Source organism: Rhinichthys klamathensis, unplaced genomic scaffold (assembly GCF_029890125.1).
Source record: "Rhinichthys klamathensis goyatoka isolate OS25496 unplaced genomic scaffold, OSU_Roscu_1.1 h1tg000007l_1, whole genome shotgun sequence".
NCBI lineage: Eukaryota > Metazoa > Chordata > Actinopteri > Cypriniformes > Leuciscidae > Rhinichthys > Rhinichthys klamathensis.
In genome coordinates, this window is record NW_026606560.1 from 1,938,637 (window position 1) to 1,959,969 (window position 21,333).

The 21,333-nt window shown below is 36.7% G+C and overlaps 1 protein-coding gene across 6 annotated transcripts in view; it reads left to right on the forward strand.

The window, feature by feature from the left end:
• lrp8 (low density lipoprotein receptor-related protein 8, apolipoprotein e receptor) overlaps window positions 1–21,333 on the forward strand; it is a 198,320-nt gene that overhangs the window by 151,157 nt on the left and 25,830 nt on the right. For all 6 annotated transcript variants that reach the window (XM_056259543.1, XM_056259568.1, XM_056259553.1 and 3 more), the window contains exons 8-12: window positions 3,525–3,644; window positions 3,917–4,042; window positions 14,142–14,313; window positions 19,226–19,453; window positions 20,649–20,767. In XM_056259543.1, the coding sequence (XP_056115518.1) occupies window positions 3,525–3,644; window positions 3,917–4,042; window positions 14,142–14,313; window positions 19,226–19,453; window positions 20,649–20,767 (765 nt within the window). The remainder of the gene's footprint in view (window positions 1–3,524; window positions 3,645–3,916; window positions 4,043–14,141; window positions 14,314–19,225; window positions 19,454–20,648; window positions 20,768–21,333) is intronic.

A 21,333-nucleotide genomic window follows, 5' to 3' on the forward strand; every position in this document is an offset into this window, starting at 1 on the left:
AGAACTGCGGCTGTTACATAAAACCATGACATGGTGATGCTCTCAAACAGTATTCTGCTGTGCAACAGGCTCAGACAAAAAGCATATAGTGACAAGAATATTTTTAGTGTGTGTGTAGTCACCTTGCAACCACCCAGAACACGCTACGCTAGCAAGCACAACTACTCAAAATATTTATCTGCTCAGCAATGCCCTAACAACCACCCACAACACTGTAAAATAGTGGTGGTGAGGTGTACAGTGGTAAAACCACGCACGTTTTCTTCATAAAATTTTAAAATCGAGTTATTTTGGCAGTTTGGTTTAGTATTGCTATGACGTATATTGCACACTTCACCTTTACAAGAAAAATATCTTAATAGCTAAATGTTTAAAATAGTTGTCTAACACCTTTCATCCGAATGTTAATGTGATCGATATGGTATTTAGGAAATGCTAGCTCCTTGCTTGACTCTCTCTTTCCCTGGTTATGTTCACTCTTGTATCAATCTTTAATGTAAAATACATCTTCCCACAGTGGCTCTTCAGTGTAGTCTTAATTTCCTTGTTCCTCCCTCCACTCAACAGATGAGATTAGTACAGGCACCTAACGCACGACAGATACCCCCTTTGAGCCCTGTGTACTCTGGATCGGCTCCAAGTGGGCCACTGCAGCTATGCATGCTAAATCACTAGGTCTGGTGCCAGGGATTACGCTTATACCACATTCAATAGTGCATCCTTTACTTGTTATACATGATTCATATATGCCCTGGAGAAAATGTTCCTGGCTTAGCGTCTCTCACTCGATTTTTGAGTGTGCTTTTCTCTTGCTCGCTATCCAGGTCTTTGTCCTACCTCCTCTCTCAACCTGTCTCCTTTCATTCTACTTTGTCTTTTCTTTCCCCTATTTCACTTGAACTCCCTGTGATGTTCCTGTCCTCCGTCTATCTCCCTCTGTCAGCTGTTCCTCAGCATTAGCATCAGCTATTCTTCTCTTTCTCCCTTTCTCTTGTCGTCTTTCTTCCTTTTCTTCCTTCGTCTTTTTTTTTGTTCTGTCAGGCTGGTTTATGTGTCTCTTGTGTTATACGTGCACACCCAGTCACATTAATATCCACACACAAATAGAATGAATTAATTAATTAATTTAGTTTCAAATTATTCATTATTTTTTATTGGCTTTGTAAATTACAGTAAATATTTAATGAAGACATTAATAATAGTTTAAATCAGTGATTCTCAATCTTTTTGGCTCAAAGCCCCCCCATTTGTCCAACACAATATTCAAAGCCCCCCATTTAGGCTAAGATATTAAGTTATTTCTGTATTTCTGCCATTTTTTATGGCAAAGCTGCTTGTTTTAAAATGTTTTCATGAACAGACACTGGGAGTTTTGGTATATGAATTAATCATGGTTAATTTTGGGATTTCAGAACTTTCAATACCTGCATGTTCTTCAATAAAAACAATAGTAAGTGAGGGAGAGAAAAATGTGATTGCGGTATTTTTTACAGTTAGTTAATTTAAATACTTTAAGTCATCCTGCGACCCACTTTTAATAAACAATAGTTCATATCAGCACTGTTGGGCGGAAACCTTGCACCTCCAAAAATGCTACTTTTCAGGAAATGGAAAAAACACTTTATTTTTTAAATAGTTAAACACTGCGTTGTCAAAATTGATATTGTGGATTTATATATGGTGAGACATTTGCATGTTTCAATATAGTATTATCATTTTACCAAAATCAAGCTCAAATGGAGTTATGTGGTTTTTGACCAGCGAATTTTGGACATAAGCCATTTGTCGGCCATTAGAACAATCGCATCTGGGGCAGTAAGTGAATATTACGTTTATACAAAATATTACGTTTTCATCAACCTACAGGTTATAAAGTTTACTGTTGCTATGTGGACGCTCATTTTTTTCTGTCATTTGGCCAAAATCTCATGTTAGTTATTAAAAATAAAGTGCTACACACACAGGCTACTTAAGACAGTATTGACTCAACGAAAAATGCTAGATTAAGACACTCTTCTCCGCTCCTCAAGTACATAAAATATTAGCCTTTATAGTGTTTCAAAACTCTGTATTTATTCAAAGAACACAGGTCTTTATTACCTTGCATTGCAAACAAGTAGAGACAGTCCAAATTGCATGCAGCACTTCATTCACGATAGAAGCAGGGGTGGAGTTATGACGAGGTTTTTCAGGTTTAGTCACAACCTCTTTTTTATACTTTTCATTGATTAAATATTTACAAAACCCACAGACAGATGTAAAAGATTGTAATGATTTATTTTTAAAAAAGAAGAAAAAAGACTAAATATGGAGGTACAAGGTTTCCGACCGATGATGTGTATTTACATTATATATATATATATATATATATATATATATATATATATATATACACTACCGTTCAAAAGTTTGGGGTCAGTGAGAATTTTATTTTTATTTTTTGTAGGAAAGAAATCAATACTTTTATTTATCAAGGAATAATTAATTTGATCGAAAGTGACAGTAAAGACATTTATAATGTTACAAAAGTCTTTTGAACTTCCTATTCATCAAAGAATCCTAAAAAAAAAAAAAAAAAAATTTACAACTGACAGACCAACAACTGTTTCAACATTGATAATAATAATAAATGTTTCTTGAGCATCAAATCCTCATATTATACTGATTTGTGAAGGATCATTTGACACTGAAGACACTGGTGATGCTGAAAATTCAGCTTTGATCACAGGAATAAATTACACTTTACTATATATTCACACAGAAAACAGCTGATTTACACTGGAATAATATTTAATACTATAACTGATTTTTGTTGTATTTTTAATCAAATAAGCGCAGCCATGGTTAGCAGAAGAGAATTCTTTTAAAAGTATTTAAAATCGTACCGACCCCAAACTTTTGAACGGTAGTGTATATATATATTATTTGCTTGCTACAGTAAATATTTGTTTAATCAGATTTATTATTATCATTCTTCTATGAGATGTCAACTGTAAAAAAAAAATGCTGTTTACATGACATTTGTGGACAAGGTTTTTTTAAGTTTCAGGCTGAAAAGTTGAAGTTAATTTGCAGTAAATCCGTGGTTGAGTCTTAAATGGGTTAATAAAACAGAAGTTACACCTTCTTGTGGTAATTTTGGTAATATTTTGTTGCTTTTTATTGGGTCAGTAAGAGCAGACATACTGTTGAGATGAAAAGTGATATATGTGTATTCTCCCTGTCATCTGTAATGGAGGGAGCCATCACCCAAAGCCCAAATGTGTTGCTCAGAGAAGAGTTATTGAGTGTAATAATGGCAAGACCTTTGCCATATTACTCTGTCAGTCTTTCAGTTAGATTGCACTTACCTCATCACTTTCTCATAAAGTCTTCACACAAACATGAAGCTCAACCAAGAAAACTTGAAAGAAGCAGTCCACCATTAGCTGCTGTCAATGTTGCCATGGGTACTTTCAGTCCAATTCCTGCTAGGCATGCTGACCTTTGACACCACCTTTCTTGTTTTTTTTTTTCTGTCATAGGTCTGAATGAATGTGCCATTAGCAATGGCGGCTGCTCTCACATATGTAAGGACCGTCAGATCGGCTATGAGTGTGAATGCCCCTCGGGCTACAAGCTCCTGGACAAGAAGACTTGCGGAGGTAACATGAATTTGATCTTAGATACCAACATTTTGATGCTGTGTAAGACTACATTTTACCCATTTTCCCAAGAGCCCTCTGTTGTTCCTACATTGTGAACATCTATGATTTGTTTACTCTCTGCGTCATCACTTTGAAATTGATAGTAGAGAAATCCCCAGATGGTGTTTGAAAGCATCATTTATCTTGTCTGTGGACACTGCACTACAAAAGCCTCTGTTCTCGGTGTATCTCTGCTCTGTTACTAATGCTTTTCTGATGGTCCTCTCCAGACATAGACGAATGTGAGAACCCTGACGCCTGCAGTCAAATATGTATCAACCTCAAAGGCGACTACAAATGTGAATGCTACGAGGGCTACGAGATGGACCCAGTTACAAAGACGTGTAAAGCAGTGGGTAAGACACTTAGCTTACAAAAGCATCTCCATCCATCACTATTCTGGACCAGGATCCAAAATGAACACTTTTTTTTTTTCACATACTAATGGTGGGAGAAATTTTAACCATAACATTTTTGTTTATCAGATATGAAACAATATTTTGCGTTATTTGTTTAAAAATGTGATTTTGTTTTTGTCCATATGATTATGGAATTATTTAGCTTTTCAAAAAAGGGGAAATAACTTTGAAAATATCTGAATTTCTGCATTTAACTATATTACACCACAACAGTAAATAATTGCCTTTATAGAAATGTAAGAATATAGTGTATATTATCTTAAAGAAGACAACTAAAATAGTCTCTTCATTTAAAATGGACAGCAGTATATTTAATTATGTCTTATCCTTTCAAAAAGGGGATATAACTTTGAAAATATCTGGATTTCTTTATTAAGTACTTGTCAATAGTTGTGACAAACATTATAACAATTATTTACAGATGTTTTCAAAGTTATGTTTAGATCTAAGTTTTAGGTTGATGCAGACAGCAGAAAATAGACTGTACACATTACTGTTACATACGTGTGACATGCTTAATGTTATTGGGCGCAATAAAAAAAGTACTCACACGCACAAGAATCCGCCTCTCGGACAGCTCGTAATCCCGATTTCAGTTCTTTTCTGCCGGTTATATGGCCAAACACACACAAAGTTATGTCAAAATGCCCATCTTGGTTAGTATTCACGTAAACGCTGGCAGTTATGTCTTAAATGGAGTAAACAGTTGAGAGTGTAACGGTATATTGGATCCGTCCATTAGCTCTTAAAGTGACAGCAGCCTAATAATCCTGCTTCTGTCTGTGTGCTTAATGTTAATCAAAAGACAAACAAAATCACTCACTGCTCTTGACTGAGTAACTTTTGTAGCTTTAACAAGAATCAGTTTAAATTTAATTCATACAGTGAAGTCTAAGCAGTGTTTTAATTTTACATTTTATTATTACATTTCTGTTGATAAATAAACCTAATGTACACTGACGTTAAAATGACACTTTTTATGTAATGCTACAATAAAACACTGCTGTTCACTTTTAGAAATTATAGGGATGCTTTCTTCTCACAAAAAGGATGTGAAGCATGTATGTTGGTTATATCATTTTTAGTTTTTAAATATAATTTAAATTTATTTTACACACATAAAGCACTATCATATGCAATAACTCGTTAAATAATAAAAAAATATTCTATATCGCATTTTTCTTCAATATCATACAGCCCTATTGGTGCTAGATGGCATGCTTTGTAATTGTGAGGGTTTTGTGAACCTAATGAAGCTTGTCTTTATTGTCCTTCATTTGCCTGACCAGCCTGTGTAAAACTTCAGTGCATTTCCAGCACTCCCAGTAGGCTGGATGACAGCTGGAGGAACACTGTCATTAAATGCAATGTGTAAAGCTGGCATTAAAAAAAAACATTCCCTCGAGCTAAACAGCACACGGAAAACTTAGTGAAGTGATTTCACTCTTCAGAAATTGCATTCTGTTGTTATTGTGTTCAGGCCAGTTATATCCATTTAGGTTTGTTTTGTAAGTTACAGAACTTACTGAATCTTAGTGCAAAGCAAGATATTATTTAGTATAATTCATATATACATATATATATATATATATAGCATTGTGGTTGTTTTTTATCTGAGGTCAAAAGATAGTTTCTTTTTTTTAGACAGTTTAGTTCTGTGCCGATGTGTCATTTTTTTCTTTATGTGTTCTTGACACTAAAAACAGAGAATATTTTCTTTAGCTGTAATGTGTGTGAGTTTTTGTTCTTTGTTACGATTGATTTAGACTTTGTTTGTTTGTTCCATGATATGAAGTGGAAGTATTGTGTTCAAGATTACAAATGCAGAATTAAAGTAAGATCAGAAATGTTATTTTCAGCCATTCTAAATTCTCTTTTAATACGCTTCAGTGATCTGTGTTTTTTAAATCACGCTTCACGCTTTTTCTTCATCCTTTTTGGTGTGCCTAGAAAAGCTATTAAATCATTTTAATAGCTTGATGTTTTTGCCACAGGTATATCTTTCAAAATGTAAAATAACTTTTCTCTTTCTTTTTTTCTAACCGCCTGCTCCCTTTCATAAACACATCAGGTGAAAGCACATTAAAGATAAGAGGGAGGTGTGCTTTTATGCGCCGTGTTCCCAGACTTTAGTTTTCTGGGCATGACAGCCATTTTTTCAGACACAATAGTAGCTGCAAATATGGCCTTTGGGTGCTAATATGGGCTATAATGACTTGTGATATGAATTGAGAGTGCAGAGTGCAGTCAGTGACCCTGTTAGTAAAACGAAACATGACCAGACCAATTTCAGATTCAGGTTTTTTATTCTTTCAACTGCAGCCAAACAGAACAAAACAGACAGTGCCTTTCTTATGTGATACTAAAGAAATGAGCATCATCGCTCGATACTGCATGCCATATTTTAATTAAATATTCTGTTACATCTGAATGAACATAATCAGTTTGTTTATATTTGAGGAGACAAATATTATAAATGAATGGCAAATTTGCGGTAGTCCCTCATTATTTGTGTACATATGAGCCACACCACCAAATGGAGTGCAAATCCCAATAAAATGATAATTCACCAAAACGTTCTGTAATTTATTCTGTTATTTATAGATCATTTACTCACATATAGAAATATATATTCTACAAAAGAGTAACCATTGAAGAATAGTTATACATCATCACACCATAGGCCCCGCCCACTAGTGTTCAGTTGCTTAACGGCTGTCATTTGTCATTTGCCTACACTGGATGTGAGCATCGTGTCACATCAAAAGCAAATAGAACCCAATATAATCACTGACGCGGTCTACACTGATATAGTGTACAGATGCACGTTCAGTTTCTGACATACTCCATGCACTTGTGTATGTCGACAACAGGACAAATAAAAGGGAGAAAGAAGATTCACTTTGACTCGTCCACTTTAAACAGCTCGTTTGCGTCTCTGTACAGACTTCAGAAGCATCCCATCGTCTGAAACAAATAGATGGTTTGTGGACAATGTTTTCAAAACACTTACTTGTGCAATAGTGAATTGGCCGTTGATACAGTTTCATATGCAATGATGACATTAGCCAATCATAATTGTGTCCGTTTATTTACAACCCTTAAAGGACCCACCCCTTAAAATGGATCATTTCAGACAAAGGGTTAGAAGGAAGACTGAAAATAATCATGGAGATTCATTGTTCAAAAATAGTGGGAAGGGAACCCTGTATTATACTATAGAGCAATATCCACATCGTATCCAGCTCTCTGACAGGCCTGTCACATACTGTCATTATGAGCGTGAGGTCACTCACCTGTTGAGAGTAAATCTGAGCCATGTAATTTGGCCTTAGTGTGTGACTCAGCTGAGTGACATGACCGAGGGGGTTATGGGAAATGACTGGCACTGTTTCATGCCTGTCTCCTTCTTTTTCCTTTGTTACTTATCAGTCAGAGTGTTACACCCACACATGGATCATTTGACTATCTTCATGCTTTCACTTCCACCTGGTTTCCATCACCCCACTTCCTATATATGACTCCAGAAATTGAGGAAACAATGTCACACTAGCCTGGATGCCAGCCGAACTTAGCCCTGCCCACAACATTTGAGGGTGGGAAGTTCGGTCTGGACTTGATCCGTTGTGAAGCAAGTATGCCCGAATCAAAGCTGTTTGGACCAATCAAATTGTCAGTGCAGGCTTTATACGATGATGGACAGATGATCAACAGTAATGTAATCATCCACGTCACCAAAGAGCGCTTGGGTTGAATTAGTTTACAACAAAGAATGGCTGCCGCTGGAGAATTGAGATGTGTAGATTCCGCCGTCGCATCTGTTATATGAGATGTAGGCAGCGCATTCATTTTAAAAGAGGAACAGAGAACCGCGATCAAGGCATTTGTCGATCGGAAAGATGTTTTTGCCATCCTTCCTATGGGATTCGGTCTATCCAATTGAGCGCAGAGGCATTTTCTTTACTGGTTCGGTTAAAACACGCACCATGATCACAGCCCAATGGAGCAGAATCAGACTCACATTCTGACTAAAATCTGAGTATGACGACGTCAGGCTAATGTCACACTGTCTCTGCTCTGCACACTGGGTGTCTGCCAATAGGGTGATGCCTGTCTGCGGTGTGGAACAGCTTATGGAGGAAATCAAATACGTGTTTGGATGTGTTGTGTTGTCTTCAGGACTGATGCCTTGCGCTTATTCTGTGAGCTGCCGTTGAAAGCAGCTGAAGTATATTTTAAGAAATGGTAGCAAAAATTGCAGTGGACATTGAGAGGGAGACTCAAAGATCCCGGCGTAGGGTTGGGTATAGTTTAAATTTGAACGATTCCGATTCCTTGTTTTGATTCCGGTTCCTAACGATTCTCGATTCCGATTCCTTTAAGAGGTGGGGTCAAAAAAGTTAAGGATATTTTAAATGAGCTAGCTAACCAACGGTCTTTCTGAAGGAAATAGTCTGACCTTCTCCATCAATGTTAATTCTATGAACTTTTTACTTTTAATGAACTTTACTATGAATTTCTCACAGGGCTGTTTTCAACTACAATATAAATATCAAATCTATGAACTTGAATATAAATATTATAAATTATGAATATATTTTCACAGGGGTACACTTTCCTCAAGAGAGCTTTATTTTTGAAAACCTCATGAAAACACATTTACACATGAGTGTATGATGCTGCAGATACTTGAACATGTTACCGTGCTCCCACTGAAGGGCTAACCTAGGGCTGTTAAAATTGCTCAAAAATAACGTTTGAATATTCCCTCTAAAGAAACCACATATATTTGAACTATTCGAACATCTGGTTGCGCATTTTGTCAATGATGCGCATTACGTCAATAACAGGACAAATTAATAGAAAGAGACATAACTACTTGTATAGGTAGTTTAAGTTTAAACATATTTGACAACGTATTAACTTACACAAAAACAAGTAAATCAACTAATGGCCAAGACCGCAGGCAGACCTCACTCTCGCTCAACCGCAGTCTCTCTCTCTCTCTCTCTCTCTCTCTCTCTCTCTCTCTCTCTCTCTCTCTCTCTCTCTCTCTCTCTCTCTCTCTCGCCCTCACGCTCTCTGCGCATACTGTAACGGTTTAAATGAACAAACAACAATAAACAAATGTTGAGTGCTGGATCAAGAGTTTTGTGCAAGCAATTTAAGGTCGCGTCTCTTGTCCTAAATATAGCAGGCTTCATTCTGTGATTGAAACAAATATTATTAACATTAATTGAAGTTTTACAGTATATAGAACCGACATTGAACGCTCCGAGCGAGCTGTGGTAAACTGCTGCTATAATGGCTATTTTTTCCAAGAGGTCCTCGCTGCAGCCTGTAGCACGATGACGTAGCTGGATGGTCCAATACGTAGTGGATGGAGGTGTGTTTTGGTGACGTCATAGACGCATGCGCACTAGTCAAGTCAAGTCAACTTCATTTATAGCGCTTTTAACAATGTAGATTGTTTCAAAGCAGAGATAAACATATAATTTAAGGTAAATGAGATTGTTTTGGCTTTATAGCGGTTCTTAAATAATGTTTAAGAACCTGTGATAAACGCTGATGGCGTTCATATGCGCATTAAGAATTGATTCTATAGTTAGAGTAGGTGTAGAGAGAGTAGAGAGTTGGTGAACGATCGCACGTGCTTTGATCTTCCAAGAAGAATAAAGTTAAATATAAATGGTCACTTGAGTATGGAAGCTCTTTTCCGCCACAGAATAAAACATTTAAAAATATCTAATTGTGACTTTTTCCCCACAATTGCGAGTTTATTTAACGCAGTTCTGACTTTATATCTCACAATTCTGAGAAATAAAGTCAGTTTGCAAGATGTAAAGTCTCAATTGCATGTTATAAAGTCAGAATTGCGTGAAATAAAGTCAGAATTGCGTGCTATAACAGTCAGAATTCTGAATTTATAATAGGCCAACATAATTGGGAGTTTACGTCTCCCAATTCTGACATTTTTTCTCATAATTGTGACATAAACTCGCAATTGCGAATTATAAAGTCAAATTCTAAGGGAAAAAATGACTTATTTTTTTAACCTCAGAATAGTTTAATATCTCACAATTCTGACTTTAGGCTATAACACGCAATTGCGACTTATCATGCAATTCTGACTTTATATCTCCCAATTGGTATTATAAAGTCGAAATTCTGACTTTTTTCTCGCAATTCTGAATTTATAACACATAATTAAGATTTTATATCTCCCAATTCTGACATATTTTCTTAGAATTGTGAGATATAAACTCGCAATTGCAAGTTATGAAGTCAAATTTTACCTCAGAATAGTTCTCTCACAATTCCGACTTTATAACACACAATTGCGACTTTATATCATGCAATTCTGACTTTAGCCTATATCTCCAATTTGCGTATTATAAAGCCAGAATTTCAAGTAGCCTCGCAATTGCGAGTTTATATCTCATAATTCTGACTTAATAACACGCAATTGCGACTTTATATATCACGCAATTCTGACTTTATAACCTGCAATTGCAACTTCAATTCTGAGATAAAAAGTCAGAGTAGTGAGATAAAAAGTTACCTTTTTTATTTCTCACTCTGTGGCGAAAACAAGCTTCTATAGCCTACCATATGTATTGCAGACACTGAACAGCAAATTAAGAGGAACCATAAATGATAGCCATTAAAGAAGGAACTCTTAACCAGGCAAAATATCAAGCACTTTTTTTTTTTTTTTTTTACATCTGACAAGATTTATTTTCTTGATGCTGTTATTATTTTTGCATTTTCCCTTGAATGTGTACTGGTATTTTAAAATGTTTACAGACTTTATTGTATTGTACCTTTAAAATTACAAAGACAATTAGGCTACTTGATTCATTTTTGCTTCCACTCAACAGCAAATGTGACCTGAATAAAATAAAATGGCTTAAAAAAAATTTTAAAAAAAACTTGCGGTGCTGAGGACATGCTATTAATCTATCAAATTTAGGTTTAAAATCATGTGATTTAAAATGTTGTAAAATTAACTATTTTGCATAGCCTATGTGTGAAACTCGGATAAGCATCCCATTTATGTAAATAATTACTTATTTATCAATAATTACTATTTAGCAGTAATATACTACACAGGTTAGAACATCATATCAGTACAATATTGAGCATACATGTCACTTAAAACCAGCGCATGCGAATTATAATCCAGAGATCGACACTGCGCATGCGTATATGACGTCAGCAAAACACACCTCCATCCAATACGTATTGGACCATCCAGCTACGTCATCGTGCTACAGGCTGCAGCGAGGGGTGTCTCATTTTTTCGGGGGCGTCGGGCCACGCCCCCTTGGCGGGCTCTGACGTGTATGATGTAATGCTAGCTCATTGGCGCACACGTTGGAGGTGCCCGCGCCATTGGATGTGCAGTTGCTGCAGCACAGCCAATGAGTGAGCCAGACACTCACAGTGCTAGCTGTGCAGCTGGAAAATGCGTTTTGCCACAGACAGCCGCGCTTCTGCTACCGCGGGCGTGTCCGGTCGGCGGACTGTGAATCGAAACTAGGAATCGAAATTTAAACTTTTGAACGATTCCGGGAAAATCGAAAAGCTAGTCCCGGTTCCAAACGATACTCGATACTCGATACCCAAGCCTACCGGCGACTGGTCCAGAGTTAATGATGTCTGAGAAACAGAACACAGTGTGTGTGTGAAGGGATGGGAAAAGCTGTGCATCAAAAGCATAAATGAAATGATGGCACATCATAAGAGGTTGATGGTGGATCCCCAATAAGTTGAGAAAAGCATTTTACCATAAAATATTGTAAGGCAGCTGTTTTTTAGGGTTAAGTTTTAATTATTTTGATGTTTTTTACCATCCCAAATTATACTAGCATGACAGGAAACTACTTGCTCAGCCAGTAGCTACTAACTGATATTAAGAATGGATTATTATTTTCTTTTTCTATGTTTTGACAAAAAAAAAATCAACTATACACTGCAAAAATATTGTTAGTAGCACATAACTTAAATGAATTGGATAAAAATGGTAAATGTTGTAATTCATGTAGTTAGTTCACAGCATGTATTTTTTCTTAACACTTCACCATGTTTCAAATATTAGAATGAGTTATTATAAGTCCTTTGTAATACAGGATCAAGGTAGTTTAAGAGTTCATGCCCTTTTCCTTGGAAAAACCCTTTAGTCAGCAGTGAATCACCTTTAGAGTGAAGAGGCTTATAGCACATACAGTATGGCCATGTGAGAAAGTGCTGATTTGTGTGTTTCTCAAAAGAAGTTGTCATGACGCCAAAGACGGTCAGCATGCTACTTTATGTAAATGTGATGCAGCTCAGCTAAAGCTGGAAGGCACATATCTCTCTCCTTATTATTTTTCTCTCTGTTTATTTTTCTCTTTCCCACCCTCCCTTTCAAAGATTGATCATTCCAGCAGATGGGTAAGAATGATTGAATCCTGTCTGTTGCTGAAAATGAAAATATTTGCTGATGATACAGTGGTCCATGATGGCTTTCTGAAGAGCAGCAGGAAATGTTCTCTATTCCAACACAATGTGGACAGGCTTTCCATCCATCTGTCCAATTCACAAGCACCGCTCAGCACCTCAGCAAAAACAGTATTTGGCTCAGACTAGATCAAGTATGAAAGAGTGAGATGGGTGGGGAGGGAATGAGGGTGGAGGGGAATAACAGAGACATGAGATCTCATCCATCAGTTCCATCATCCACCCTACATCACTGCCAAACCTGAGCGCTTTTCCTGCACTCTCACAGTGACATCTGACCACACAGCACCTGCTGCTCATTATTCTCTCTCTCTATCTCTCTCATGCCCTGCATTGTTCTCTGTTTTCACTCTCTTTTTCGCTTTCATTTGTCTGTAACACTTGACCAAAAGGCATCCGTGGATCATACAGTAAGGAAGCTTTTGCTGAAAGGGAAAACAAGTCTGTGACTATCCCAAACCTAAAAAATCTTTTCAGGCTGTAAACAGAGATAGAAAAACATCATGTTATATGTAAATAAAATTTTGGCAAATGGTTGAAATCATTCATTGTATAGTAAGTGTATATTTTTTCATCAGTGTAGGGGACCACGTGACTCAGTAAAAGGGAGAGTGCCCTTGCTGTTACATAGAGGATAACCTAAGAGGGTCAGTGATATTCTGTGTTGGCATGACTGAGCATCAAACCACAGTGACTAAGCTGCCCAGCAGTACACACACATGCTCATATATGCATACACACCACAGTGCAGGTAATTACCTGGAAACACTCGCACCCACTTTGGCCACCCAGAAACCTGAATCACATGGTCTGCAGGTGCACTGCAGACTAGCACACGTCATTCATGGGTAAACAAATGCTGTAGTCCAAGTCTACTCTGAAAATGAAATGAGCAATACAAATTTAAATCAATGCTTTTACACATGGGTGCGAGTCGTGTGGTTAAATGTTTGCTGCCCATAAGTTTGTATTTCTAATTAATAAATAGTATGAGTGCAAATAACACATATAGAGATAAGGAAGAGACACTGAAAGTTTACATTTTAAACAAGTCAGGAATACTTTTTAATTTAATTTTCACTCGTTGAGTTATTGTAGAATGTTGTGGAAATTATTATTTGGGTGATTGTTTATACACATAGCGAAACCACAAAGTACACATAAACCTACACATACACGTGTATGTGTAGGTTTATGTGTACTTTGTGGTTTCACTATGTTTATGAAAAAATCCTATGCAAAAATGTTTGAGTTCTATTGAAATCTCTTGACCTTGCAGAATTTGGTATCTTAAATGTATCATAAATGTGATTAAGTTTGTGACTTATGATCTCTTCTCAAACTCAAAAGCAAAAGTCTGTTTTTGTAGGTCAATTGAAACAGACGGGATCTCATTTGTGCCTTCTGTTTCCTTTTTCTTTTTTTATCTCAAAATGGCCCAATATTGATTGGTTTATCAGCTCAATCATCTGTTAGGATAATCCCAAGATAACAAATGAGCTGACTGATGAAACATTTTCTATTCCCCTTATAGGTAAGAGCCCATGTCTTATGTTCACTAACCGGCATGAGATCCGACGCATAGACCTGGTGAAGAAGGACTATACACAGGTAGTGCCGACCCTGAAGAACGCTGTGGCCCTAGATGTGGACGTTACCACCAACAAGATGTACTGGTGTGACCTCTACCATCGCAAGATCTTCAGGTATATCCAACATTACACAACTAAATAAGTAGTGCAGTGCACATCATATTGCCTCCTAACTTGACAGCTGTTTAATCTTTATTTAAAAAGGATAATTTGCAATTAGTGTTCAGTGCTCAGGTAGGAGGAGAAGGTGCTGTGCTGAAGCCCTCTTTTGAGAACCTCTACCCGCCTCCTCTCAGCTGGCTGATATTTAAATTCATGAGAGCAGCTGCCATAGACTTACTGGAGATTTTCTCACAGCAACCAGCATCATGGATTGAAAGATGTGCAGGAAATTGCTTGCATGCTCATTTTCATGCAGACTTTTTCTTGGGTTTCCTCTGTCTTGTGCTGAAAATGTAAGGGGAGTGATGCACTGACAAAAGCATCCTCGATACAAGATAAATTTACTTGAGAAGCAAAATTGTTAATTATATAATATTTCTCAATATGTTGTTTTTACTGATCAAATAAATGCAGCCTTAAGGCCCGTTCACACCAAGCACGATAACTATAAAGATAACGATAAAGATAACTATATATGCGTCCACACCAACGACTGATAACTGTCTTTTTATTCTAGGCACGCGCGCGCCCGCGCTGCGGTTTCAAAGTAGACCTTTAAATTAGAATGGATTCTGATTGGCTGTCAGTGTTTTATCGTTCGACAGCTGAAAAAAAATCGTTCTGAAAGTGATCCCAACGATATCGTTCCTCATATCTTTATCGTTATAGTTGTGGTGTGAACTCTGTTATTCTTTTATATGGAGAACGATTTTTAGAATTAAATCTTTATCGTTATCTTTAATAGTTATCGTGCTTGGTGTGAACGGGCCTTTAGTGTGCATAAGAGACAAAACATTCAAACATATTACAGACCTCAAACTTTTGAACTGTAATGTGTATTGTATCATGTTCTAACTTTACGATAATACTGTATTGCAGCGTTCCCGTCATTTCCCACTTCTCTTATTTCATAACAAACCCCTTATCTTAGGCATTTTTGTCCTGATGAAAGGACATTCTAATTCCTTATGGGAGGTCTTGAATAAGCTCTAGCAACCATTTAACATAAGTCATCTTATCAGTCGGAGAGCAGCCTGTCACAGCCTGCCTGTGCCACAACAGCAGCTGAAAAACTGGACCAGCGTTTGTCCTTTACTGTCCCAGTGTGCATGCTGGGCTGTCATGCTCGAGTCTCCGCCTCACTTCCTGAAACACTCGGAGTCACATCAGCCTCTAGGATCATCTCTAAATCATTTCAACCGCACCATATGCTTCCCATAATTTACCTCCCACAATAAGGCGTCCCATTACTCATCCCCTCTCCCCTCAGGAGGGCTTGTGTTAGGACGGCGTAAGACAGTTCGTTATCACTTTATAAACCCCTCAGAAGAGCACTCAGAAGAATGGAAATACTTCTGCTTGTCTGCAGGGAGTTTAATTTATGTCCCTGGTGGAGACTGGCATGAATTAGTAGTTACAGTGAAGATGCAACAGTGTAGATGTCAGTTGATAGCTAAAACCTCAAATGAGGCAAATACATTTTAAGGGCCATTGTTTGAATCCACAGTAAATATTACTTGAATCCGGCATCTGTCTATTTTGAGGGTTACGTGGTTATTGAGCTGTTTTGTTAAATAATGAGTCTTGGTTCACCTGCATGAGAGCTCAAAATGACTCTTTATGATTCAACATAAAGGTTGATAGATTAATGTTGTGTTTATTGCTTAGATTCATCCCAATGAACATAATTTTGGGTTAATGTGATGCAAGGCTCCTACTGTAATTAAGATGTCAGAGGGAACCCAAACCCCGCTATTTAAACAGAAAAGATCAAGAAAATCATTGTTTTATCCTTGCGTGAACACAAAACACCCTGTGGGTTGCGCTTTGATAGATAGTTTGTCTCTTTTTAACTTGTTACTAAGTTGTGGTGAGCGACAGGACATTTTGGTTATTTCTGTTGTGTTGTACTGAGTAGCCACACCTACAGTTACATTTAATCAGTAAAATATTACAAATCAAACTGTGAATGGCTGTCATTGTGATCGCATTATTCTTACTGAAATTTCATCTGTAATTTATTGTGTTGTGCTTGGTAAGGACATGGTTTTATAGTACCTTTAATAATGTTGCTGTTGAATTTGGTCCATAATTGACCGTACTAGTATTTTTTTCAATTTTCAATTATCTCCTTTTACTATCATTATAATGAATATAAAAATATGAACCTGCAATTAAGTGGTTGACATCACATTATATTGAACATCTCATCTTGTTTAGTCACAATGTTAAAGTGCTGAACATTTTATCTCTTTATTTTTTATTCTTTTTGTCTCATTTGTGAATCATCGGTGTTTGAAAGGGGCCAGGGAATCTGTTCCTATTAATAGAGCTCCTAGTCAATTCAACGAAAGCACAATAGAAATGTTCCCTGGCTTCTATTTACTCTGTCCTAGGGATTCACTTAAGATCCACTCTGAAAAGAGTGACTGAAAGTCATGTGTCTTATAAGGGGAGATGGGCCATTTTGATGGCTGTTGAGGCAGCATCTGTTAAGAGCTCTAGGAGACTGCAAATGGAAAATTACCAGGTTATAACACAAACCACCCCCTCACTGCCAATGAAAGATGGGTCATTCTATAAAATGGGTTCCTTTTTCATTTTGATATTAAAAGTAAATATTTTGTAGATTTTAAGTAAGTGTTTTAAGATTTTAAACATTCTATTGGACAAATTAACAAAGTTTTAATGCTGGTATTTCTACCAGTAACCAGTTTTCAATGTTCTACCAACATGGTAAAAGTGTTGACAGGATTTGTAAGCTTATTATTTACTGAAATTCAAACATAAAATGACTAAGCTAAACGTCCATTACCATAAACTTCAGCTCCATCCGGAGGCTACAGCTCAGCGATTGTAGACACTGTAAAGACTGTAAAGATGACGTTGATTTTACCATATCAATCTGAGTGTGAGTCCAATGATGAAATATTGGAAGAACTAGTTATTCAACTCGAACCTCCATCGCAAGGACGACTTGAGTAGGACGTTTCTCAGTGATAAGCTACTCAGTTTGAGGTACATTATGATATGATGCAACTGTAATTCCTCACCATAAGCATTAACAAGAGTATGTCCATCAACAAACCGATGTGTATATTTCTAATTGATTGCGGTGCACATGCGGGAATTGTATCAATAGCGGTGCATACATTAGCCGAGTGTTAATGTTAATGACTGATGTAACAAACGTTTGTAAAACAAATCTTGCTCCATCCTTTATCTTTACTCAAAGTAGTAAGAACGACAGACAATCTGCATTAATAGACACAGTTTTAGGTTTTAGGTAATAGTGGCCCACAGATGATTAGCAGAAGTATTTCAGTAAGACAGTAATAACGTGAGTTAGCCGGAGACCTAAACAATATAAAACACAAAACTACATATTTTGAACACCCGGTAGAAAATACATACATCAATAATTATTCATTCTTAGAGGTTGTGATTCTGAGAAGCAAGCTCAGAATAAACTGGGTACTGGCCCATCTTTTAAGAGCAAGCATTTTGTGAATCCCCGTTGAAGTCTTGAAGATTTGAGACTGATTTGAGAAGCAGTCGTAAGTAAAATGAACTTTGAGGGCTGGACAAGTTGTTCGCGGGCGGACAAAATGCAACATAGGTGTGCGTTATGCAAATGTATTTTCTAGTGACATAGAACGTAGGAAATAGAAAATACAAACGACTGGTAAAGGCAGTTCAGAGTCGATTCTTTCTTGGGTGCACTTTCGACTTGACAACTTTGCAGAACGTTTACATTCACAAACTGCATGAAAGGGAATATTCAAAAACCATAATAGGGTAATGTTTTTGAAAGAAGTCTCAATGCACCCAAGGCTGGATTTATTTGAGCAAAAATACAGTAAATTTGTAAGTATTTATTTATTTTGTATTATTATTAAAGTTTGAAATAACTATATTTTATTTTTACTTATTTTAAAAAAGTAAAATGTATTATTGTAATGGCAAAGCTGAATTTTTAGCAGTCATTCATTAATCCAGTCTTCAGTGTCACACAATAATTTTAATATTCTTATTTGGTGCTCAAAAAAACATTTTTTTATTATTATCTATATTGAAAACAGTTGTGCTGCTTAATATGTTTGTGGAAACAGTATTTATTTGAAATATAAATCTTTTGAAATGTTTACAAATGTCTTTATTGTCATTTTTGATCAATTTAATGCATCTACAATCTTACTGACCCCAAACTTTTGAACTATAGTGTATAGTATATAGAAAGATTACAGACAAAATGCTATCTTTTATTTCCATATTGTGTTTTTGTGAAAATATTCTTGTTAGTATAGCAAGGAGGAGGAAACACAGGTCCGGGGACAAACCAAAAACACACAAAATATTAGGCTATTATTTATATATATATATCACTATTGGCACCAGCTACTCGCTAGTTATTGTTTACACATGTACAGTATATGAGCTTTCAAATGGCATGCCTTTTAGCAAATGACCCAGGTGACACCAAAAAGATTTCTCATGAGGCGCTTTCTCATGAGTGCTGAATCATAAGATCAGTCACAGTCACATCAGATTTCACCATGCTTCAAAGGGCAATCATATCTGCTTCACTGTAAATCACTGTAGCTTTCGTATACTGGAAAAGATCACAAGAGTCAGCCATTTTGTCCTACAATTGTTCTTTGAGAAACATGCAGATGTTGCTTCACTGTGCTGCCTATGTGTATGTAAACAACAGCTGTGAGTGCCATCTATTCATGGTGTGCTTATTCACCATGAATCTGATGGATGCGTCGAATACCTTGTGAATGTTTATGAATAGATAGATGCATAACATCTGCTTAAAATGCTGTGAATGTAGATTAACAGTGTGTTTGTTCCTCTTCAGTGCATACATCAACAAAGCCAGCGACACTTCCCAACAGATCACACTCATAGACACTGCGCTACATTCCCCAGAGGGCTTAGCGATGGATTGGGTCCATAAGAACATCTACTGGACCGACTCTGGACACAAAACTATCTCTGTCGCAACTGGCGATGGCAAGAAGAGGAAGGTGTTGATCGACACAGATCTTGGCGAACCACGTGCCATCGCTGTTGATCCAAGACAAGGGTAACAATATAATGTTTATAATATAAAAATCGAGCAGACTCGAAAGTGGGAATGTTGCATTAAATAATCATTAAATTATAATGAATAATGTAGATAGGATGTATGTGCATGATCTATGTCAACACACCGAGATTTTTGCCAAAGGTTCCTTCACTTCGTATGTATAATTTCTTATTTTACTGACGTTCATCATGATGAATCTTTCCCCTCAGGGCTCTTTTCACCATATTACAGAAGTAGAAGAGCATGAAAAACATGTAAATGAGTCTCATGCTGGTCAGCATACCAACTAATTGTTGCCTGTGGGTAAAGTGCCCACTTCACTCTTATAGGGCCAGAGCTATATACTGACTCTTTTTAATGAGCATACACTTACCTCTTCATCCTATTTTTGGCAGGTGATGAGCCATCGGAGCTCCCTAATTTCCCCCTCAACTGTATCTCATTTATTTGATAGCATGAAGCTATTGTGGCTCCAACCCAGGAAGCTCCTTAAAAAGCTCTACTGTTTTTTCATAGAGTTGTAAAGCTGTCATTCACATATCCCCTAGTCTTTTGGCTAATTTTAATATATTTTCAGTTTCCAATAAGAATGGTAAACCACCATTTTACACATTGTACCCCGTTTAAATTCATTTCGCAGTATTCCACAGATTTTCCAACTAGCTCTGAAAATGCAGGGGAAATAGATTTTGCATACTTCTATGGGAGCCTCAAGATGGATGAAGCCTTAAAATTATATACATTTGACAAAAATAGCATTAAAATCAGACAAGACAACTAAAAATCAAAATATTTCTTTTTTAATTAATTTTTTTTCTCTATAAAAAGAACAAGTCTTGGAAAACCTGGATATGTGAGGTAGCCTTATTTTAAAAGTGTGATTTCTAGACCTGGAAAATGTATGTAAATTAATAAAATTCTATAAATTCATGGGCATTTTATAATACATTTTTCTGGTTATGCCAAGCTCTACAACATTTTATTGGGTAGAAAAAAAAACGTTTTTAAAACCATTATCCTTAATCCTTATCCAGTAAATCACAAACAAATTGAAGTCATGGGGCCTTTGAAATAATATAGTTGTCGACAATTAGGCGACCTTGGAGTTGCAAAGGTTGAGAACCACTAGTCTAGATATAGCCTTAATTCTGATCATGAACGTTTTGTTTGTTTGTTTGTTTTGACCCCCCAGGTTCATGTACTGGTCGGATTGGGGAACGCAGGCAAAGATTGAGAAAGCTGGAATGAACGGGGTGGATCGACAGGTTCTGGTTTCAGAGAGGATCGAGTGGCCCAATGGGATTGCGCTCGGTAAAACCTTTTGAAAGTTTTGCAATTCAGTTCCTCCATTCACAACAAATGTATTCACATCTTCAAATATAGTCAAAGAAACACACACTAGAGAATAGCAGAAAAGACAACAAAACATAAAAGAGAAACAGCAGAAAGCAAAACAAAGCATACCATACCAAAAAGCAAGACATGAGAGAGCTGCGTTTGCCATCATTACAAGACACCAACCAAAATATCAGAGGAGAACTAGAAAAACATTAGGATTGAGAAAGACCAAACAAACACAGAGGCAGAAGGAGAAGAAAGAGTGTTAATAATGAAGAGCAGCCTCCTGTGGCCAACAGGGCTTTGAATCATTCACCTTCATTGTTCCTCATAAATCACCCGTCAGTTTGGGAAAAACTAAATGGAATTGCTCAAGCAACGCTGTCAATATCGCCATCATTTCCCCAGCTCGCTTAACATAAAACCCATTTGAAAAAGCAGTTATGGATAGAAAAAAGTTATTGACAAAAAAGGTTGAATTGAGAAAATTGCTTTGTCTGTATTGAAACAAAATATATTTTTAATGGGAAAAAAGAGCA